At 35.5% G+C, this 24845-nt stretch overlaps 1 protein-coding gene across 10 annotated transcripts in view; it reads right to left on the bottom strand.

Annotated features, from left to right (window-relative positions):
- The window catches only part of TRDN (triadin), a 224279-nt gene that overhangs the window by 20178 nt on the left and 179256 nt on the right, over window positions 1-24845 (bottom strand). For 8 of the 10 annotated variants that reach the window (XM_051792113.1, XM_051792118.1, XM_051792116.1 and 5 more), the window contains 7 exons: window positions 23395-23424; window positions 11688-11714; window positions 10532-10579; window positions 6450-6494; window positions 3718-3765; window positions 2812-2832; window positions 263-289 (listed from right to left, as the gene is read on the bottom strand). In XM_051792113.1, coding sequence (XP_051648073.1) covers window positions 263-289; window positions 2812-2832; window positions 3718-3765; window positions 6450-6494; window positions 10532-10579; window positions 11688-11714; window positions 23395-23424 — 246 coding nt within the window. Of the gene's footprint in view, window positions 1-262; window positions 290-2811; window positions 2833-3696; window positions 3766-6449; window positions 6495-10531; window positions 10580-11687; window positions 11715-23394; window positions 23425-24845 lie in introns of all 10 variants that reach the window. The other 2 variants (XM_051792115.1, XM_051792121.1) reach the window with 2 other exon arrangements.

Genomic DNA, 24845 nt, shown 5'->3' with positions numbered 1-24845 from the left:
CATGTGTTATCTGATTAACACTAACTTGCTCCGTGAGGATCACCTGTGTGTAGCTCACCAAGAGATGCTGCAGAAGATGAACAGTGAAAATCACGATTGACCAATCATAACAGTCTGTGATAAAGAACTGCGTAGCAGCAATGCTGTCATTTCACCCAAGCTGCTTTACATTATCATTGCTTGTTGCTGATGAGCAGTATGCACTTACTGGTATGTTCATTAATTCTTTCCACAAGGCATAGTAGAGAAATGTAATATTTACCTGCTGTTGGGATTTCAGCTGTTGGCTCTTCAGGAAAATGATCAATGATGAAGAGGAAGGGGATGGGGAAGGGAAGGAAAAGAATAACAGATTGAGTACCATGTTTTTTCAGGGCAAGCAACAATTTATGTAGATCTTCTCTTTCATCTGCAAGATGAAAGATATCTGCAACATCCTTTTCTGCAGGATATTAATTTACAAAGAAATACGCCTTAACAATGGGTGTGTACGTAGTTTCACACTGAAAGCTAAAAGTCTTACTCTTTGAAGTACTATAATCCAACATGCAATGGTTCCTGCAAATGCAAACACTGTGCCAATGAAAGCCTTCCAGCAAACAAATATTTAAATACTTATTTTTAAATATGCCTTCAAGGTTATAGATGACTATGCTATTTTCCAAAAAAATTATTAATTTTAAATGTTTCCTCTCATCATCCACACGCTCCAATGAAAAAAATGACACTGACCTTGAATAGCTACCATTTCCCCTGTGTGTGTTTCTCCCACATTAGTAGTTTACCTTGCCTTTTAAGAATAAAACCTCTTGGGAGTTGTAAAGATTTTGACTACATCTTTGCACAGCACCTAGCACGAGAGAAGCATATAGTCTTGTGCTATTATAATACCCATAACAATGAATGGAAATTGGTCAGTTCAATGGAATAGAAATTCTCCAGTGTAAACCATCATTACTCTTTTTAAATCAAAGGAATGAATTAAATCGTGATTTTGAATCCAAGAATTTTTTACCCATTGCTACTTCATTAGTCCCAGTTTTATCTTAAAATACAATTTGAAGGAAGAAGAATAACCTCACTATCCAAGCAAAGCCTCTATTCCCTGAACCTGGAGCCGGACAAAAAGAGAATAACCTCTCAAAACATTTCAGGATATCTTTTGATTTAATTATCTCTGTATTTTCCTCCTGCTGAGGTGAACATGAGGCTCTACAGCTCACACCAAGGTGAAAATGTCTCAATCAATGCTTTTTCAACAGGAAGACTGAGCAATTAAGCATGATTTTCACTAACACATCCCAGGAAACTTTCATTCAAGTCTTGGTTTGTAAAGAAACCCATAAATGTCAATGCTCAATGCTTAGGCATCATGGGCATTCAGCAAAGGCCAGTTTTGCTGCTGTTAAATGCTGATGTGCTTAAATCCTTTTAATATTTACATTTTTGCTTATGATCATGCTCATAGCTGCTGAAAGTTGATACAGTACTGCATTGTCACCCATGGAATAATTAACAATTTTTCTTATTTTCAGAAGAAAAAACAAGATTTTTCTGAGGTACTAAATCTGGGAAAGAGTTTCATGCTCTCACTCCTTAATTGAGGGATTATCTTTCTGAGGGATCTGAATGGGCCCAGTTATCTGCATGTATCCTAATTTAGGATTAATGACTTAGACAGTGAGGTACTGGAACACTGTTGACCTCAAGTGTAGTCAGCTTGACCCTCTGGTCTATGAAATGCAAGAGCCATTTTCTCTTCTCAATGCATCAACAAACTTCCACTTACTCTGAGGACCTTGAGAAACATACTACCCTTATCACAGGACTTTCATTACAGAGCTAAACGGGAATATAGTTTGGCCAATTCTTAGTTTTTCTCTTAAAATATCAGCCTACATGTTCTTCTTCTTGATTTCAACCTGCGCTTTGGTATTCTTGCGTGCGCAAGACCAAACATGGTTTGGTCTTGATGTGCCAGGCACAGTACAAAAAAAGAAAACATAGGTCCTGTGCTAAAGAGGCTACAACTAATCCATCTGTGAAGGTCCATACCTCAATATTTTCACAATTCAAAGCATGCAGTGTAAGCACTGTCCTTCCGATTCTTGTCTGACCATGATTTGCAGTATGTAATGTGTAATGACTTGCCACAATAAGAATAGATCCCATCCCACTCTTTATCTGTTCAGAAGTCTTAGTGACCTTAAGAACACCATTATCCAATGACTTCAGTGGAAGTATTTGTTATGTGAGAAATTCCACTTGAATTCTCCTTAAAACTCATCTAAATTGGAAATATTCTTTTCTCTTCTTTAATTTAATTTAGGGTTTTTATTAAAGTAGGAAAAAAAATCTTGTATTGAAACAAGTCCAACAACGTGCTTAGTGAATTAATGGTATAAGTAATTTCAAAATGGTAAAATAAGTAAGGAAAAGGTTGCCTAATTCAGTTATGCTACATGCCATTTTCAATAAAAAATATATTTGCATAAAGATAAATCATGCATCTAAACTCATCTAAAATCACAAGAACATCAATTTTACTACCAGTGTAATTTAATTTATTTTATAAGAAGTAAAAATTGCAAAATGTTGAATTGAATGTTGCAGCTTCCCAATATTACATTATAAATGTACTTAGTATTGTTGTGTTCAGCTGCTAGTAAGCAGGCAGAGTACAAGAGTATCTGTAGTATAAGCAAGAAAATAACGTTACCTAACATGACAAAATTACAAAAATGCAAATCGAGATAACATGCATCTGAAAAGAAGGTTTATATTCTGTAAGAAACAAGACATGACACATACTTGCAGTTATTTTTGGTTTGACTGGGAAGTAAAAAGAGGAAAGAAAAATGGTCAGAGCAGTCAGGTTCAGCATAATATTGTCATAGCAGAGAATAGCTTTGTTTGTTCTATATGATTCCTGCGTATCAAAACACAATTTTTAATAATATCACAGTAATTAATAACAATCTAATAATGAATAATAGTAGTAGGGACGTTTTCATCTAGAGATGATAATTGTTTTGCTAGAGTTAAGGATGAATAATAATAAAAATAAGAATTTTAATTCTTCACTTATTTCCTTCCATGGAGAAGCATGGAGCAGACATTTCTTAAACCCATGATGATTGCTACACAGAGAAACTGAACAGCACTCCTTCCTAACCCACCAGCAATTTTGCTCATCTTGTAAAAGTGAGGCTGTGCATGAGCTATGATATGCAGAGACATTTACCAGAGATGATAGATAGTGCCAGATCATGCTGAATAAACTATCATATAATACCTGCTATGGATAAAAATTAAACTATTGCTTGTCCTGACAAGTTAACTCATGCAGGAAGACCGTGAAGTCCAAATAAAAGGCAGATACCCACAACTAATTACCAAAATGAAACCATGTAAAGTAAAAAATTCCAGAAAATGGTTCAAATTCCTTACTGGCATATTCCTTTGACATCAATGGAATTACAAAAGCAGAAATTTGACCTTCGATATATACATATGTCTATATCTTAAAATGACAACCCACATTGTAAATGAGCAGTGTATTATCTTAGTTACGGTCTGGCATGTCAAGGCCTTTCTGTACAGCAAAATAGATCACAGGGCCATGACTTTGACATTTGTCATATACAATTTTATTTCGCTATTTCTTTAAATAACATTTTCAAAAGTAATGAATACATAAAATGCAGGAGTCCTTACCTGGTTTTGTTCGTGGACCATCTTTTTGATGTCTGACTGCTTCATGCTCTAGATGAAAGAAACAGCATAATAAAATCACCATTAAGTTTCTAAGTTACATTTTGTATGGATGTTTTGGTGTTTTTTTTTCTGATTGGTTGGAGTTTTTGTGTTGTTTCTGATTTTTTTGGCTTTAACTAAGAAAGACTACATGTATATTTTTTCAGGATTAAGCATTCATTTTCTCTTGTTTCATGCTGTTGTTTTGAAAAAAAACAAACACATGGGTGGTTATTTACAAATTTTCCACTGAGGGATCTGTCACAAAATAACAAAGTTCATTAGTACTGTACATAGCTCTACACATGTGACTACAGTTAATGCCACTAAGAGTTATGCATGTATCTTAAGGAAGAAGTCAGTTAACAGGGTCTCCTCTCAATTTTTGAAATGTAATTTGTATCTGCTTTCCATTTTTATTATTTGAAAGAAGAGCATAGAGCAAACTCAGCAACTATTTACTCATCCTTTATGCTGTTGATCCAGATACGCTTGAGTTGAATTCCCAAATTCTTGAACATGTACTGTTCCATATGAATAAATTATATTTAGCTTTGAAAACTGCACTTCATCTCCCCCTCCCCTCCCTTCTACTTCATAATTATTACTGGAAAAAATTATAACTTATGTTATTTTGAGAAAACCCCACCCTACAGATCTCACACCACAGTAGAAGCTATGCAGTGCAAACAGGGACCACAATGCAACTCAAGGCTGAAGAATCAGTGGACAGCTCTGTTGGCCTTGTTTCCAGGGGATGTTTTGCACAGCTAAACGACTGTGCATCAGTTTCCCTTTGAGCAATGAGGACCCAAAAGTGGGCTGTAAAGTGGAAAGTGGAGAGTGTTGAAAGTGTGAATGGCCCCTGAAAAAGGTCAATATGCCTCAGCCTTTCTGCTACTTAGATGAATAATTGAATTCCTAGTAATTGTCATTTCAGGTGAAGATACAGGTCGAGAAATACCAAGAGGAACACATGATAGGGAATATCAAATGGGAAACAGTTTTATGGTGTGAATGAAAACATATGTCAGTGAAGAGTGATATATTTCCCATGTCTGGGTTTTTATTGATAATGAAATTATTTAGGGAATCAATTTTTTTTTTTTTTGAAGTTTACTTTGGATTCTAAAGGTATGAAAGATATAGTAAAACAACAAACAGGCTGTGTGGTAAGTTAAGGTATAGACTCTTTCCATCTCCAGAGGTTAATTCATGTAATTATGAAATGTTTATTAAATAAAGATGGGATGACTTTCCTACTGTTTGAAGTTGCCTGTTTCAAGTTCAACAGGTATTGATCTGAAAACTTACAATTATTTCTGTACTAACTTAAGTTGGTCAAACTGAAATGTTGCAATTTCAGTTTGGTTCCAACAAATAGGAAAAAGACATGATAATCACATGAACAAATCTTCCAAAAAGTAGCCAAGTCATGATATTTCTGTCAGTTTTGTTTCCAAACACTTGAACCTTTTAATTTTGGTCACAAGCGAAAAGCAAAAATTAACTGACCATAAAAGCAAAATCAGGAATTCAGATGTGAAAATTCTGTAAATTCAAAAACGTAATTTCTTCCTTCTCGAGATTTTTTTACCTATCAGTAATTCCTAACTCATTAACTATTTAGGTTAGAAATATATTGAAGTGTTTGTCAGTAATTTCTCCAGTTAGTATTAGAAGAAACCCCAAAAATTCCCAAATCTTCGTTCGCGAAGCCTAGCCGTGATTAGAAGAAACATAATTTACGTGGGTTTGAGCAAGCTACAGTAGTTTATAATCAGATACAAACCATCAAACCAGTACTTTTACTAGATAATCAGAGAGCTCTAAAACATCATTTCATAGTAAAATGATAGACTATCATAAGAGGTCTTATAGAAAGAAATATAAAACCACAAATTATATGAATGTACATCATTAGAGACAGAACCATAATACTCTGTACAACATCTATTCTGCTACTGCAAAAAAGAAAAGACATATACAAAACAATAATAGAAATCATCACCAAATCAAATGAAAATCCATTTTTGACATCATTGTCCAAGATTTGGCAATCTTTCATTTTATGTTTGGATCACAGCTACCCCCAGTAGAAATAAAGAGGTTATGAAAAATCCTTCTGAATGGCTTTGTGTTGACTGCTAAATGATGATGAGAATGCTCTAATTCCTTAGCTGACTCTTCACATTTGCTATAACAATCAATATTACTTGATTTTTTTTTCTGCCATCATTACATTACAAAACTTACGAGGTTTAAATCATAGGAAAGCTCCAAAGATTTAGAGTTTAGTTGCAAAGCTGTTTTCCCCATGAGATAGCCAGTTTAAGACTGATCCAAGTTCCTAATCCAACTGAAGGTTCATCCTCATGTTTGAGATAATTTCAGAAATCTGATTTACAGCTACCCCCCATTTCATTAACCCAGCTCTGACAAAGAGGCTGGAACAAGCAGCTCAGGGGCCGAAAGGCCTTGACCTGTCTTCATCGTTGGAAAGACTCTCCGTAGAATGGTATCTGCAATTGCCACTCTGCTGGTTTTGCTCTAAGAAAGTGTTATCAGTTACATATTTCAAAATACTGTAAAAAATTATTGCAATGCAAACATACTACACTAGATGAGTGCTGAATAGTGTTTAACACTCCCTACCCCCCTCCATAAATCAGGAGAGAAGGACTTATTCTTACCTGATTTCACAGTGGGAGTTGTCTTTTGTTGTTTCATTTTCTCCTCTGTATTGTGAAAGTAGCATTAAAATCACAGTGTGTTAGCATAGGTGAATATAATTGGAAAAATATTTCTATAGGTAATAGTATGCATATGGTTCACAATGACAAAATAAATCCATATCTTTAGCATCACTATCCCATTGTAGCACTATAAAACAGCATGCATGCATTATGAGTTCTGACTGCATGGTGAGATCATACTCCATGGAAAAATTAAATTATTGGCCCTAATGTCTCAGCTGCCAGAAAACAGCTACATACCTTTTAGTTCTTTCAGTCAGGCACTCTGGTGGAAACTATTCTATTAATGCATCTATTATAGCTTTGAGAACATCACTTTCCTAAGTGTCTAAGTTCAACAACTTGGTATTATACAATACTGAGAACTTCTGCTTACATGCTGCCTAATCACAAGCATGAATGGAGCTATCCACGTGTGTCTACACTCTGAAGATGAAGGTATGGAGACTCCTAAGCACATGCTAACTCACAGGGGGACATGTGGGACAGTCTGGATGTCAGTTCATACCACCTGCTACCGGACAAGCTTACTTAGACCTGGCTGGATATCTGTCACAAAACCTCAGAGCAACCCTGAACTTCTGCTAATCTCATGAGAAAAGCTGCCCAAGTTCGCTTGCCCTTCAGCTGCCTGTGGTTTTACTGAGCACGATTCTCAGATGATGTAGACCCATATCAACACCAGCCACCAGACTTGAGCTGCCTCTTCTCCAAGTAAGATGGTGAATAAAACTTCAAGTGGAGGCATGAGTGGGACTACACTTTCTAATTAGGTGGGGGTTGTCTGACCTGCCCAATGCCCACATGAGGTGGAAATTTGGGTGTTTATTTTCCTATTTCTACTGTACTCAGTTTGTTTGATTTAAACTTCACCCTAACAGATCCTTTTTATAACTCTACTCTGTTTTATCTCTTTTTCCATACCTGAATTCAAGCCCCTCTCCCAGCTACCACCTTTCAACATTATCATACATCACTAAATTATTCTTAAATATGCTTAAGGCATATTCAGACCATATTTCCCCTTCCTCTGCTGAAAGCAGTTTGCAGCCATATGCCTCTGACCCCTTCCTTTTCCCTAAGACTTCTGCAAGGCATCAGATTGAAGCTGACAATGGCTGGGTGGAGGTCAGGTTGGGCAGGTATATTTTCCCCCCAAACCATTTGACTAATCTGAGTACTATTTGTCTAGAAATCCTAATGTGTAATCTGCCTGCATGCACAAAGTTGCTTGACCCCTGACTGAGACCAGTGTTTCCAGCCTGGCAGTCAAACTCGTTCTTAAATGAGGTCATGGAGGGAGGTACTGGAAAAGAGACAGGTGGCTAGAGTCACCTGTGGATGGTCAGAGCCTTGGTTAATCCATCACTGTACCTATGTACCCTCAAATAGTCAACCTCAAGAACTGTTCTTTTGTAGGAGCTATTTATCTGGAATCCAAAAGTCCAAGTTTGACTACTATATCCTAATCTGTGCTCTGATTAAATAAGTGGGTAATTAAAAGAGCAGACTGTTGAGTGGTCTCAACATACATGATGTTTGCTTTGAATTTAGTGTGTAACTTCCAGAGAATTTTTCTTTCTGAGGGCAGAGAGAAGGTTTATCTTCTCCTCTGTGCTGATTTCCTTTTAATTTTTTTCTGCTGTTAGAAAAGCTTTACCATATAACACTACTTTTCACTAGTTTAGATCAGGATGTTAAGCTTTTGATGTACCAATACAGAAATAAACCCAGCATGCTGACTTTAAACATAGGACCTGTAACATGCATTGGATTAATGACATGCAAAAATCAAAAGGCTTCTTTTATTTGCATATTACCCCAACCGTTTTGAACACCAAATAAGCTATTTTTCTAATTGTGTTGAGAATTTACAGCAATGTTTTCTCTGTAACTCTAAGATAATAAGTCTGTGAGGAAATAAGTAAGGAAATAAGTCTTTGACTGGATGGCACATCTGATCCATTTAAAAGTAGGGGAGGTATTTCTTCTCAAAATCAATTTATTGTTGAAAACAAGAGTGTCTTGAACAGGCCTGTGAATTTGTATTCATCTGGGAATAAATACAGCAATCTCTTGGTATTCATTCACCTACCTATTCTGCAATCTAACCATACAGTAACTATTGATCTATTGATTCCATTGGAGAACACCTTGACACATTCCCTGGCAGATTTCCAGGTGATGACTGTATGGCTTTTTCTCTGAGTTTCTAGCTGTTGATTGTAGTCAAAAGGAAAACTGAAGGGTTAGATCACCCAGACTTAGGCAGAACAGTTTTTATAAGGGAATATACTTCAAGACATTAGGAAGCTTCACAAAATCACTCTGTTCACCAGACTCAATGTGAAAAAAAGCAGTGAAAAAAATACGATGAGAATAATGCATATTATTTTGCTAAGAACATGTCGTATTTCTAATTTCTCATGCATGTTTTGTTTGCCATATCATGAGTCTTGCTAAAAAAAAAAAAAAGTAAACTATTTTGATGACCTCATAAAGCAACAAAAAGTCCAAAATAAATTTTGTGAATATATAAACAAAAAATCTGATTTTGTTAGGATTTTCAGTAAGCCAAAAGTTTAAAGTTCTGAAGTCTTTCATGGGAGTGAATTTATTTCTTTGCAGAGCTCCAGTTTGGGAAGCACTACAAGCATTAATATTATTTTTTCCCTGATGTATCAAATGTAAATTGAAAAACATAAATCCGTAAACATTTCTCTGTGTGTTGAAGGCAGTTTCAGCAGAATTACATCAGAAATGAATTTTCTTGCTTTACTTGCTTTCACTGACATACACAAAACACTCTTTAATTTAAATATTTCCCTACAGGATCAATATATTTTCTGAAGTTCTTTAGTACCTCAGTCATGTGATACTTCTAAGTCTGACAACAGGAGGCATAGGAATAATAGTTTTGAAGCTGCTCTGAATCAAGGTGAAAAAGGAGGTCGCTGCTTTGTACAGAATAAAGCTTTTATAATTCAAGTTGCTAACTCAAAAGCACTCATCGGCACACAGCGGGCAGAAACACTATTACCACCAGTGCTTGTAGATTAATGCTTCCAGTCATCAACTGAAACTCAAAGCAGCCACTGTTCTCCAAAGCAACCATTAATCACCTGAGAATAGGTCTTTTATGTTAAAGGAAATTTAGCAAGTTTTTTTCCTTCAAGCATTTAAATTCCTAGGATTTGAGTCTGGAATATACTGAATAAGCTCCTAATCAGTCCAACATACTGGTTTGTGACATGATGCTCTCATGTTTGAGAATGCCTCACCAAATAAATTTATTTTTCTGCTTCTATATGGATGAGATTAGGCTGATTGTGTAGTAGGACTGATTTCATTTAGCTGGAAAGGTAAGTGGTCATACCACCTGTCCAGGCAACACATTTTTTGGCCACCACTGTGGCCACCAAGTGTGGCTTCCTCACTAGGACATTCCTGCCTTGGCTGAGTCCACCTACACCTGCCTGCTGGCTGAAGCATTCTAGTAGCTTTTAATACACAAAAAGTGAACAACAAGTTAAATTTAAAGCTTGACCTATGTGCCTTTGAAGGATGAACTGAGAAATATTTTCCCCCTATTGACTCAAAACCAATAGATCTTTACTAAATCAGCTACTCAAGGATTGCAGGAAACCTCAAGATGTCTACGGAAATACTTAACTTACAAGGTAGAATATTTTATTATAAAAATGAATGAAAAAAATGCTAAATGCGCAGGAGAAATTACTTTCTTTCAAAATAAAATTCAGGAAAAGAAAGTAACGAAAAAAAGCCTGCCTGCTTATCACTGAACACATAAGGGTTTAAATGGTGTATCCAATCACTTGTTTGTGAGCTCTTCATTTCAATGTGAAGTTCAAACAGCAGCACTGCTAACAAAGGTCAACAGTATGTTGATACTTGCTTTCCAGTACCTCAAAAAAGTCTGTGCCTAGCTCAAGGAAGTCTCCAAGTTTTTCAGACCATGCATATCCTTATTAAGTAGAGCTGGGAGTAACTGAACCTACCTGGCTTACTCTGAGAGATAGCTTTTTCATGTTTAACATGTTCATGCTCTGCAAATAAGAAATCCTAAATTAGAGGGCTTTTTAATTTTTAGAAGATTTTAAAAATAAAAGATTCTCATTATAATTTTAAAAGATGACTGCATTACACATTCACATGAGACTTGAAAAGAATTTTTTGATAGATATATTTTTCAAGAAAGAGTATTTAATTTTTTTCCCTAAAAAATTAAAATAATGAGATTTTTAAAAAACTTCTTAATGGTGTTTAATAAATCACAAAATTTTTTTCTGTGTTTTTTTAGAAATACAGAAATTCTAAAAATTTTGAAATGCTTCTGCTATTAAATTTAATTGTTATAGTTGATCTTCTATACAGAAAATTTTTCCTTGATGTATAATACAGAAATCATAGAAGTACTTTATTACAATGGAAGTGGGGTTTTCTCGTATAGAATGACAAATAAATGTTCAGTATCCTGCATAAATTAAAAAGTAGTTTTCCATGTTTTTCTGTGCCCTGGATTTGATTGGGATAGAGTTAATTTTCTTCACAGTAGCTAACACAGGGATCCCATAGATATATTGTGAAGCAATAAGAATAATGGATATTATACTGTATTATAATATAATCTGCATGCAATTTTGCGCTATTTAAAAACAGTGTGATATCCAAACCCCAACATTATGAGACAGAAAAAAGAAAGCTATGGAATTTCAGAGGAATGTTAAAAATATGTGCAATTCTAATTTATAGCACAAATGTTTAAACTGTGCAGCAGGTGAGGTTGCAGCAGACCAAGAGATAAATCTCTCTAAAGCTTGGGCCAGAGACCTAGCCAGAGAATTGCACAGCCCCTTCATCATCTGTGGCCCCCTTGATTTTTTCCCAGTATGAAGCTGCCTTAGATGCAGAAGGCAAAGTTAGGTCTTATCTTGGCCTGAACTGGAAAATGGTTTCCATGCAAACTGGGACCTGTGAAACACACCTGGTCTGGCATTACAGAGCAAGTAATTGAAAACCAGTTTTATAAGTCAAAATGTTGTATGACTTTGTGTTGATGAATCCCATCTTAAGCTGCTAAAACTTGACAACATAAAGAAATACCTTCCTCCAAAAATCTGAAATAACAATGTTCTTTATCACCTTGATACTCACTGTGTTCATGAGGTTTCTCTGAGGTAGCTAGAAGTAAACAAAAAAGGCACATTTTAATATTTTTGTAATTGTAATGCAAGATTTAATGTATTTATTAATGACATTTTAGACACATAAAAGTTCAGGGAAATCTATGTTAAAATGTACAACAGCTAGCATTGTCTTGCACTGTCCGCCCCAGACACCTAACTGGAAACAAAGATACCCTAAGTTAAGGAACACTGTTAAGGAACACAGGCTCCTAAATTCCTCATTTAAATGAAGTTTGATACAAGTACCCCTGGAAGGCTCTGCACCTCTTCAGTGGGCTGAGTCACCCTCACTAAATGGTGTCCATACATCAAACCTAGGGAAACTACCTTGTTAAGTGAGATGCTCAGTTCAGTGCCAGAGACAGGGTAAGTTCAGACCATAAAGTCCAATACTAGACAAAGCCAGACAAATAATTTTAGCTCTAGTGAGGTAACTGCACCTAGGGCAGTCTAAACATGAGTCCCTGACAATTACACCTGCTTTAGTGAGGTCAGTGAATTTCAGGTGGTTTAGTGATACTCCAAGAGGAAAAAAGACATACTTGAAAATGTTAATTAACTTAATTAGGGCACTTGTAAACAAAAGGATTTCAGTGCTGCAACTCCTAAACTTTGTGCCATTTCATTTTCCACATTTTTCCAGGAAAAAAACTAGATGAGATAAAACTGAAAACCAAGTTAATACTTTCCATGGACGCTAAGAGAGGAGCTCAGGGAGCTGTAACCAATGTCATTATTTGTTCTAAAGAAGAAAGCTAAATGTCAAGACCTAGCCCCCCAGCTGAATTTTTCTTCTTGACTGTTGCAAGGCAGCTGTTGTTTTTAAGAGAAAAAAGGCTCTACCACCTGCATGCCCAGTATGTGTGAAAGAGCATAATCCCACAGACAGATGCAGCAGTGCAGGGGATGAGCTGCCTTTGCAGCCCCAGCAACATAAGCAATAAATCTACTGCTGTGAGCCCCCAGGCTTTGATTCACCGAGCTCCTGAACTCCCTAGCTCCCACTCAGGACAAAAAGTAACTGCTGTGCAAGTGCGTTTGTGTTTTGGTTGTTTTCTCTATAGTATAAAATTGCTCCCATTTTATATCCAGTCTCTATTTAATCCAAGTTGTTGTGCATTTAAGGAGGCAGCAACTGAAGACGGTGTGCAGAGCAAAGTTAAAAAAAAAGCAAAAAACACAACAAAGCATTTTTGGGGGTAATAGAGACCAAAGATACAAATTAAGCATATATGCCTGCTCCTAATAGGAGAATCAGAAATAGGAAACAACAGAAAAACAAGTGTCCTATGACAAAGCCACATTTGTTATCTTTTGTAGGTAAACATCATAAGCTGAGGCAAATTCTATTGCAATTGAGTTTCCATGAAATTAATAGAGAAAATTAATTTTTTATTGTGTCAAAGGACATATGCTCACCTAACTATGAATTTCAATTTGCAAAAAGAAATTTATGGCAAATATTTAAATAAAATCTGAACTTCAGGGTATGATATAATGGCTTACATAACTATTACAGAACATTGTGTCACATGACACTTTCAGTGATCACCAAATATGATCAGAGCTAGGTGGCATTTGAACAGTATTGTTTTAAAGACTCTTTATTGACACTGCTTAATGAATTTTACAACCAAGCTTTTGTAATAGCATCCTTATCTCAGATCTGCCTAAAATCAAAACAAAACCATTGATCCTTAACTTTCCAGTGAAGCCAGTGCAGTTATTTCCCTTTTTATGCTGGTGAACATGAGTCACAGAGAATGTTTAAAAGAATAAAAGCTCAGCTAAGGTCTGGTCCCTCAAGTTTGTGAAGGTATCTCTGTTGCCCTTGTCCATATTTTCTGTGGGGACATTAATAAGCCAAACTCATATAGTGCCAGTATCAAGACAGAGATTGAACACTGAGATTGCTTCTATCTCAGCTTTGTCTAAAAGTCCAACCTTCTTATTTCTGGCATAACACTCAGAGATATTTTTAGCAGATATTTTGATGAAGTAATGAAGGTCTTATAAAGTTAAAAGTTTCTAGAGGATGTGCTGGTGTTCTGCTGCTCTGGGAATCTCACTGCATGTAGTATCTTGCACTGAAAGTGCAAGTCAGCATTTGATGGTTTGGCCACTGGTGGAGAGAGTGTGTTGGGCTAAATGACCTCTTGGTCTCACTTCAGTTGTTCTGATGTCATTAACTAACAGGAGTATCTGTTGGGTAAATAAGTCTTTATTGTTCACAATGTTAGAAAATTCAGTCCTAAGTAAGTACTTTATCTTCATTAGTTTAACACTTAAACTATATTAGAAGAGGAACAGGGTCAGATTTGGATCTAAGGAGAACAGTTGGATTATTGATGAGATACTTGAAGTTATATAAGATCTGAACTGGATCAGTGAAATCATCTGGTTCTATCCTCAGCAATATGTTTTTGAAATTTCTTTTATACTATTCTAAATTAAACTTGGAAATTGTGCTTCGTAGATATCTTGTTGTTTTTCACATTCATCTAAAATTTTTTTTGACTCTTGCCTGCTATTCTGAAGGCCACAGGGGCATTAACTATATATGACATATTTTTGCAAATTAGCTTCTGATATTGGTTCAGAAAAGAAATCCTGTGCTTTATTGAACCATAAATTGGTAAGGCTAAAAGCAAAATGTGCTTTTTGATTATAACATGTCTATTTTCCATCTGGATAACAGTGATTTGCTATTCAGACAGCAAATACATTTGTGAGTGTACACACTCTGTAAGAAAAGAATATGTCACAAAGGAAATGAAAGCAATGCTAGAACTATTTGTTTTAGTGAAGAATGACAGAATAACAATCCATGTATCTGAGAAACATTATTTCTAATTGCATAGTTACATGTGTATTATAAATAATACTTTATAATAAATAAATAATACTTTATAATAAATAAATACTTTCCATTAGACAAAGCAAGAGCTTGGTTTATTTCTCGTTAAAGAGAAAACAAAGATTCTTTAACAGGTTTTGGACTGGGCATTAGATGAACACACAGCACATCCATAAAATTAATCTTTAACAACACTACAGGCCAAAAGAAAGATCAAAATCAACAGGAATCTTTTAACAGAATTCCAATTATTTGAGAAGTATACCTTGCAATTTATACATCATGGTGAAGGATAAATCTTTGATTTTCCTATTTGAGTTCATTGTCCCTGAAAATGAACTCCAGATAAACTAAAAATTTGACCTCTATACAAATAAATGGACATTCCTCCTTAAAAATTTAAGTTTCAAGAGCTTAAGAGGTCACATCGTTCTGCCTAATCATCAATGCATTTTTAATTTAAGGTTAAACCAAACAGTTTTCTAGTCACTGCAAGGTTTTTAAGGCTGTGAAGGAACTGCATTAAAAAGAATTCAAATAGAATAAAATATATTACTTGCATTAGGCCAGTTCAAAATGACTCAGATGATAATAAGTTCAGAAAAAAAGAAGGGATATTAGGATTTATCAATCTGTTAAGGAGCAGTTTCCTGCCTTTGTGAAGTTATTGTCTGTACTCTTTGTCATTCAAAGGAGAAGTCAGATGATCCCACAATTTTCTAGATCAGGAGACCTGATCTCTCATATCTGCCTGTGTCCTACTCAAGTCCTGCTGGTTAGCTGAGCAGCTGGCAGACCGATTGTGTAGAAAAAACTGTCTAATGAGCATATGTCTAAAAAAATGACTCATAAAGCAGATTAGCTGCACCAAGATTCCTAAAAAGAGAATGGTTTGTTTTCAGCCTGACCTCTGCTCTACGTTAAAAAATTGCCTTGATTGTATATGGCTAATAGTTACCCTATGGCTGAGTGAAAGAAAAGAAAGCAGGAAGTGTGTGGTGGTGGTGGCATAAATAGAGGAAGTTGTATACAATTAAATTACAGTGCATGCTGTGTAAGCCTTGCCCTTACAAGATCTCTTAATTCCCTATACCATTAGTTTTAAATTTCTGGTTTACTTTAGACCTTGAATTTTCCAGAATATTTTTCTACACATTAAAAAAGTATTATCCCACATTAACATGACCGGTATGAAATACTAAGTGATTATGGCTGTCTGGAAGGTTTGAAGAGAAGCAGAGAGCTTGAGCTTCCAGCTGTGGTCTAATGCTTATTCATGGTCAGGGAGTGCTCGTTTGAATCTGTGCAGCTCCACAGACTTCCTTGGATCAATGTTTCAGCAGTGGCTGAAGGATGATAATAGGGTAAATGATTAAGACAAACCTTCCTAAAATTCCATGCTTTGCTCTTATCATTAATAGTTAATCACTGGTATTAGAGCCTGTAGGGTATTCACTTCAACAGACTGATCTTCATATTGCCTCTTTCCACTTAGAAAAGTTGTCAGGCTGCTCTCACAGTTCTTTCTCACAGTTATTTCCAGTACTAAAGCAGCCTGGCCCAAGATATCTATCTACTTTTCATACAGTTAGCATGTTTGTGTCCTTGCTGTTTGATTTGCTTTATGCCTTTGGGCTGTATAGGGAAAAATGAGCTGACACTTGGTTTTGGGGGATTTTGCTGTTGTTGTCTAGAGCAACTTGTTTTTTAAGACTTATTTTTAACTGGCAGTTCAAGGGTACTTTATATAGCAGGGAAAACCAAAAAGTAGTCCAGACAGAGGAGGGGAGAAACTTGAGCATGATGGAAATATAGCAGAAGTAGCAAAGAAGTACAGACATTTCCAACATTTTTAAATGCTTTTTAATGAGAGGAATTACTTCAATTTCAATCTGAGATGCATGCCTTCAGGGATCATCAGTAATGGTCCGATCTTTCTCTGTTTCCCAGCTTGTCACTTAAACAACAGAAATGCACTGGGAAATATAAGTCTTGTTGAAACAGCAATCTTGCATGGTAGCACTGAAAGCTTATATATTTAAAGTACTATAAGTCTTAAAATCCCAGCAAGACAAATCTTCTATCGACGGAGCTGGAAAGAATAAAATTTCAGTCAAATGTGGATGAGGTACATCTGCTGCATTAATGCATTTCATCTTTAGGCACGTGTGGTGAAAGACCTGAAGAGCTTCCTCTCAATATCATCCTCAGCTTCTGATGTTTTCATGTGCTCTTCCCTGAAATTGTGCGATGGGAACATACAGATGAGGGAGAGTATGTTTAATAAGCTTTCACTTTTAGAAATATCAGTTGTCCATTTTTATATAACTGAGACAAAACATAGCCAAGCTTAGGCCATGCTTTATTGCAACAGAAATTATTGACTCACAAAGAGTAACTGAGTGAAATCAGTGGTGTGTCCAGATTCCATGCAAATACATTGAATATGAACTTCTTTGTTGAGCTCCTTCTTATCTATTACTGGATTTGTAAAAGCATAATAATGTCTGGAAATATATTTACATACATTATTAAATAAATGTGAAATAATTGTCAATTAGATAAGAATAAGATGACCATGAAAATCTAGAAAAAAAAGAATTTCACAGGAAAGATTAGTTGATAATAAGAATGGTGAACAATAAAAAACAATTATCTTTTGCACACTAGGAAGATGGACTTTTCCTAGTGTGCTACCGAAATTAACACAGTGATTAAAGCAGAGGGCTGACTGACTTCTGCAGGTATAACATCCTGAACCATCTTTATTCCTCGTGAAATGCTGCTGTTCACTGTTTTTTCTTTAACTACAACTTTGTAAGGGGCACATTCTGAAAATGATCTCTGCATAGATAAAAAAAGAAATGTAGATTAGCACTAGAAGAACCATGCATTCTGGAACTGCATCTGAGTAGAATACCCCTGAGTGTTCATTTGCAGACATCTTTGTGCAGAACAGTAAAGTAATACTTGATCACATGGGGAAATTTTTAGCCAATTAGCCATGTGTTATATGGCTATCCAGGTGTTCAAGCCTATTATGCTGATTGACAGGTGTGAGTGTTGCTGATATGATGCCAATATACATGTGTTATACCTAACATAACAACACAGGCCAACAATTACGCAGAGCAGTCTTTCTTCAGAAATCACAGTTGTTCCATAATCATTAAATAAGTAGTTTAACTGTCTCCAGTTTTTGGTAGTAGGGGCTGAATAAATTACTGTTGTACTTTAAGGTATGTAAGAATGATTAACACAACTTTTAATCATAACTGCAATTGAAATACTATGCCAGATCTATCAATATGAATTGTTTCAGAAGTTTGTTGTTACATAAGACATAAAACAGTGTGATCTCAATTTTACCTAGAATGGATAACAAAGTTGTAGTCAACGTTAAGGCTTAGGTTAAATCCTATTGAGAATAAAATTGTGGTCATCTTTTTAAAAAATGGATGCAAGTTATCATCATTAGTTTTACATGCCTTAACTATGCGTACACTGAAAACAAGGTGCTAGGTAGATAAACATGGAGCTTGAAACTTAATGTTAAAATTTCTAGGTTAAATATTTGCATTAAGCCCTCCATGTAAGTAAATGAAAGTGGACATTCAATCAGCTATTAAGATCTACAAATTGTTTGCTAATTTCTATCCATTAGTTCTAAACTGAGACTGGGGTGAATGGCTTCAATGTAGATGATTAACTTTTGACATCTATGTTTGTATGAGTTAACGTTTCTTAATGATAAAATTAGTCTGAGCATCTAAAAAATTCTTAAAATTTATTAATTTGGTGAAAAGCCTTGAGTTTACAACACTCATGCCTCTGCCTGCTTTCTACTTATACTGAGCGGGCAATTTGGAGAGTGTTTTTTTGCCAAGTCTTATTATCCTAACTGAAATATCTGCAACATGGAAAGTACATGAGTCTAGTTCCTCAAGGTCTGTTCATCACTTAACAGATGTTATACAGACCATTAAGTCTTGCATAACCCTGTAAAATGGACATAAATTATTTAAACCCTCAAGATAGTTGAGACAAGGTAAACAGAGGTCAAGCGAATTTCAGCTAACTGATGTAGGCTTTTCAGATCCTTTTCCATATTTCATGTAAATTCTCTGGTCATCAATATTCCTTGAAATGCTGGGGGTTTATTACTTCAACATGAGAAGTCAAAGTTCACTGGTGCATGTATAGTCATCTATTAAATTAAAAATATTTTTAGACAAACTACATTGTCTGTAGTTTAAAATTCCAATGAAGTGTTCCTCAGTAAAACCATGTTATTTAGTTCTTGATCTGATGCAGGCAGGCAATGTTAACTACCATCTGGAAGATCCTTTGGGCTCCATCTTGTGGCTAATTCAACAATTGTTACCTCATAAGAGAGATGTCTACCCTCAGCTAGTCAAAATAGCACTACTAGTTTCAACAGCATAATAGCATGGGGGTGTTTTTGTTATTTTCTTACATGTAATACAGAATTTTTGATACTATTTTAAGAAGATGGTTTTAAAAATATTTATATTGTTGTGGGGGTTTTTTGTTTATTTGGTTGGTTTGCTTCTTTTTGGTTTTGGTTTTGATTTGTTTTTGGTTTTTTTACCCCTCTGATTAGGACTACAAATTCTTTTAGGGGGTTGTGTAATACACTTAGAGGTTATGGAGTCAGGTAATCCACTTGCTTGTCCTTTGATGCATGTTAGAAAACTGCTTAATGAAACTGTGATTCATGTTGCACCAGTGGCCTCTGCAGCTGAGCCAAAAATCCCATGCTACCATTTGCTTTATGAATAAGATTGTTGACTTCCAATTTTTCTGGTCAACTCCAAAGCTAAATAGTTCTGAAATGCACTACAACCCTTTTTTACTTCAGTTTGGAAAGCGTCTTGATTTTTGTATATATCGAAAAGGGATGCTACTGTGCTTGGCCTGTTTATACCGCACTCTGTATGCAGGGCAGCAGTTTCTAAGCCATGGATATGGTACCATTACCAGGAGTACTTGAAAGAAGTTGTACTTTATTGGGTTGATAAAAATATATACTTTGGAGTTTGAATGTACATGCCTTGCCCATTTTCTCTTTTTGTTTGATATCAGCTGCACTCAGATTATATGCATGTTTTTTTACACCAGCTTGTATTTATTGCAAAAAGGTCTCTAAACGTGATCCTGTACAGTCTACTGTCAATTTATTTTGATGAAACTTGTCACGTGAATGTGTGTTGGTTTTTTTGTTTGTTTGTTTCTGAAAACTATTAAACCAACTTCCTGGCAACTCAGGTTCATGATTCACTTTAAACAGTGGGAGTGTTAAACGTACTCATGCAAAAAAACAACTCATAGGGATTATGCAGTGGTTAAATCCTGTTTGGGTTCACTAGAACCACAGACATAAAGAATCTTCAAGACAAGAATTCCTGACACTGACCTGGAGAAAGAAATTACTAAGCTTGTGAAGGTTGCTTGCTTGACATTCCCAACTCAGTCCATGTCCTTTTTAGTCAGAAATAAATAAGGTATGCGAGCTATGAACTGAAATGAGAAATTCCATTTTATGCAGAACTAGGAAAACTTGAAATTTTCTCTGATCTGGTTCCATTCCAAACAAAGGATTTTTGGAACTCTCTGTAATTATGAAATATTTTTGAAATATAAAAATACTGGTTTTGTTTATATAAATAAAAATAATTATTAATATTTTTTCCTTTAAGAAAGGCAATTAAACCTGAAAAAATCCTGAAATACTACAGAGTGTTACAGCTCTGTTTATTGTTTTCTGGAGCTGCTCTGAAGATCATGACATTTAATGTTATTTCGCAAATACCTGAGTCTATTTTAATTCACTTGAGTCCTTACTCACAGTGCTTTGAATTATGAGCAAGAATTAAAAATTTTTGTGTACTGGCAGCCAGATTTGCTCTTGGGAAATTTAGGAAGTGCCTTCTTCATGCAAAGGGTTATTATCTCTTGCCCTTTCAGATCTGACAACACACATTTCTCTCACAGCTCCTCTATCCCACACGTGTTGAAAGAAGGCATAACATGATGCTGGAAGCTAAAGCTGACTATTTTCTAGGACTTTGGTCACAAAGTCTGAGAGAGCTAACCTTTCAAATAGAAATAGTGAATGCCTAAATTTCATGCATAAATTGTGCCTTAAGGTTCCTTTTAATACCACTCATATTTGGAGAAATCAGTGAAATACATAAGGTTTCTCAATCTGAATTTTGTTCTTTTCTGTCTCTTTCGAACTCCTTCCTGTTTGATTTATGCTATGTGCAGAATGTACCATCAGCTGAAAGCATCATTCCATCTTCTTCTCTTCTCTTTTTATGATGGCTTGTAACTCTGTATTGCTCATTATTCTTGTTCTTCTAGATGAGGGATGTGTATTTGAATAAGACAGAATAATTGGAGAAAGCTTCATGTAGAGTAGAGTGTCTATGTGCTGCATGATTCACATGAGAAATGGTAAAGTCTATTTGAACTCTGCATGCTACTACCACAATATATTTTGGATAATGAGCCAGTCAATTTAGAGCACTGCCTAGCTACTTCTATTATTTTTGCAGTTGTGCAAAAAATACTGTATCCTTAAGCAAAACCAGCAAACACTACCCTTTTTTATTGCCAGTCAGAGGAATACACATCAAGCCTGGAGCAATTTCTTGTGATAACAGAACAAGCAGAAATAAATAAAACCTGATCATATTAGGAGTTAGCTAGTGGCATGCAATATTTTCCATGTTGGGCCTGCAGAGAGGAGGAAGCTAGATGAGAAAGCTAAAGCATGACATGATTGGTTTTTGGCAGAAGCCTTATTAATTCTCTCCAGTTATTCAGTTTAGGGAATATCTAAGAGAATATCAGAGGAACATATGAAGAGAAGAACATTGCTGAACCAGTTTTCCTTAGTAACTGGAAAATTTCATTGGACTAGCTTTTTTTTCCCACTAGAATCACTACCTTCCTTGCTGACAATGTTGGTTATGATCTCAGAAAACCAGAGGAAGGTGGTTTAGCCCATAAATAAATAGAATGATGATATCATAAAAATGACTAAATCTGACTTTCATTTCACACCTCCATGTTTCTGTGAAGTAGGTTGGTGGTATCCACCAGAATGACATATGACCTGTCCTGAGCCAGGGGCTTGAAAGTATCCTACATATATAGGTTGGTAGAATCCTTTCAACTAAGAAATCAAAGGAATTTTTTTTTAAGCAGAAAATATATAAACCTGAAAGTGAAATGGAAAAATTGATCTAACTTCAAAGAATGTTCATTAAAAATGCATTTTTCAGTTTTGCTGGGAAAGAATATGGTTAAAGAGAAAAAAAATCCTAACTGGTAAAAAATGAGCCAAGAGCAAGCAGTAGGTGTTTAAAACAAATTCCCTTGATGTTTTTCTGTAAATGAATGGGCCCATAATCTGTGGCAAGGGTGACAGAAGTAGCACCCTTAATAATTACCTCACTCTTTTTTTCCATTAAGGATGTAACAGTCCATGTTTTTGAACACAGCATGCATTTTGATGTCTGAAAACCAATGGTGGTAAACGTAGCTGCCAATTTTCTGATTCTCCCCGCTTCATGTGCTATCTTTCATGCCTCAGTTATTGCAAATTAATCTTTGGACAAAATATCCAGCTTGATACCTACTAAGCATGGTCATTTTTGATAACCAAAATGAATTTTATTATTCTGTTAAAGACATGAGGTAAATTTTTGGCTTCAGTGGATGAATTGGACTTTTGCCACTAACATCAACACAGCCAAGATTTCACTCATGAGCTGATAAAACATTTGAGAATATAATTTTTTTTTCCAGTTTAGTTAACAGCTGTGTATAGGGATAACAGAAAAAATAATAAATTAGCAGGATTGAAGATGTCTTCATGTATAGACAGTAAAAGTTGGCTCCATTCTTCACTTATGTGAATTGCAGAATTTCCAAATGTTTTTGAAATGGCAAAAGACATCCATCCCCCACTGTCCCCCCCAAAAAACTCACGTCAGTAGATATCGGTAATAAAGAACAATTTTTTTTCTTACTAAATGAAATCTAAATCTCAAATAATCCTATGAAATCTATGGAAATGTTCTGGAAATGTTCCCACTGCCCAGTTTAGTGAGCAAGATATGATTTATAAACCACATAATCAAGAAAGTTGAATAACCTAAAGAAAAATATCACCTTAGTGCTAATATTTAATTATTTTTGCTGTTTGAATAAAATCAGAAAATTAAAAAAAAAAAAGTTTAAACTCAGCAAATCTTAAAGACAACACTATAAATAGATATTTAGGGTCTGATAAATACATTGTATTTATCTTTAAGCGTAAAAAAGTAATGTTTTAGGCTCTGATGTAGGGCAAATTTTTCCACTAATCTGTTAAAATATCAAAGAACAGCTTCAGCAAAGGTTACATGCAAGCTCCATACATATCTGAAAAGAGGAAATTAAATGGGCCGAGAAAAGCAACTTCTGCAAAGAACAGCCAGGTCAGCATGCATGGTGAACTGCAAGTTTTGTTCTCTTTGACAAATCCTAATGTGATAACAAAGGCCTCTCATTTTCCTCCCAGTCAGAATGATGAAGTGTTTGATACTGGGCTGTGTTGGCCTGTTTTAACAAGGAGTTGCAATACTGGAAATGACAACTGTGTTATCACAGTAGGAGTGGATAAAGTCGACTGATGGTAGCACATGAGGTGGTGTATGTCATTGCAATTGTATCACTGAACGAAGGAAACATTTCTCACAGCAGTCACAGTCTGAAAGTCAGTCAAGGGAAAACATTGATTTACCTTTCTTCTCCCCCTCCTTTTTCACTGCAACTGAAATAGAAACAAAAATACTGTGTTTTCACAATGGAAGCTAATAATAGTTAGTATCAGTAAAACTAATTCAAATGCCTACATATGAGCCTTTTGTGTACATAAATCATATATACATTGTGCAACATAGGAATAAATTTCTTTGCCAGATGAGGAAACTGAAGTGTTTCCTCACAGACACCCAGCTCTGCTATTGATGAGAGCAAATTTCAGCTTTCTGTATTCTCATATACAACTTCAATCATGGTCATCCCCCCTCTCAGATATCAGTACTGGAGATAGTCACAGAGTAAATATTTCAAAATCAACAATGAAGGAAGTGAATAGACTGAAATGGGAAGGCATGAAGGGCCAAGGGAAGTATAGAGGAAGGTTATGAAGCATCATCAGTTCAATAGAAATATGTGCTTTTTTACTATTAAAACTTATAGTCTTAAAAAAATGCATAAAAGAAGTAATAAAAATACACCTGAAAGTTATGTTTACATTTCTAAGACTGCCTAACATGGGGAATTACAAGACCTGATCATTCAGCAATTCCACCTCCAGATTCCATAAGTATGAGTTTTGTGGGAAGGAAGATGGGAAAGAGAATGTGAAAAACCTGGTACTTTAAACTCAGTTTAAACAACTTGGAATTGGTTCCCCAGTAGAAACTGTGCTGTGTGACCAGTGCTGTGTGACCAGTGTTCAAATTCTGGGGACAGAATTAAAGTCCCCTAAAACTCAGCCTGATATTCCAATAAAACATTGTGTGTATCTGCAGTGGACACTGTGAAAATATAACATTTTACTAAAAGGGTTGAGGTGTCAAAAATGGGAGAGTTAGCTGCATTTACAGATTACACAAGTTCATACCTAAGTCCATTTGAAACTTGTTCCTCAGCCTATATTTATAGGACTGAACCTTCTAAAAATAGTTACAGATGTCACTTTATTTTGAAAAGTCTATTAGAAGTGGTCATATTAAGTCTCTGCCTTAGGCTAATATTTGCAGGCAAAAGAAGACAGAGGAATTAAAATTCAGAGCTCTTACTTCCCAGAAAAGGGTGTTCAGCATCATACTACCAGTGTGAATGGATCTGATGTGGCGCTGGAACTGGAAACAAAACAAGCAGAAGCATAACTGTGCTCTTCATTGGAGAATGTGCCCTGGTGCAGGACAGAAATGAAGTGTCATGAGGTCAGAGGAGGGAGTAGGCACTCCCTAGTAGTTTCAATGTATGCATTTAAGGTTTGGGTACTGATCTCTGGTTCTCCAGTGTTCTTGAAATGAAAAAGTGTTTTATTTCAAACTGTTAGTACATTTGGATAAAAGAGATTAAAAAAATATTAAACCTGGAATTACTGAAGTGCCATCTATCGATGGCCTGCAGTAAAAAATATTATGATTTCAAAGATTTTTTGTGTTTTCTGCCGCT

Source organism: Manacus candei, unplaced genomic scaffold (assembly GCF_025592945.1).
Source record: "Manacus candei isolate 608988 ecotype Guabito, Panama unplaced genomic scaffold, ASM2559294v1 h1tg000034l, whole genome shotgun sequence".
Classification (NCBI taxonomy): domain Eukaryota; kingdom Metazoa; phylum Chordata; class Aves; order Passeriformes; family Pipridae; genus Manacus; species Manacus candei.
The sequence above is the reverse complement of the archived record's forward strand: the minus strand, read 5'-3'. Positions and strand labels throughout refer to the sequence as shown.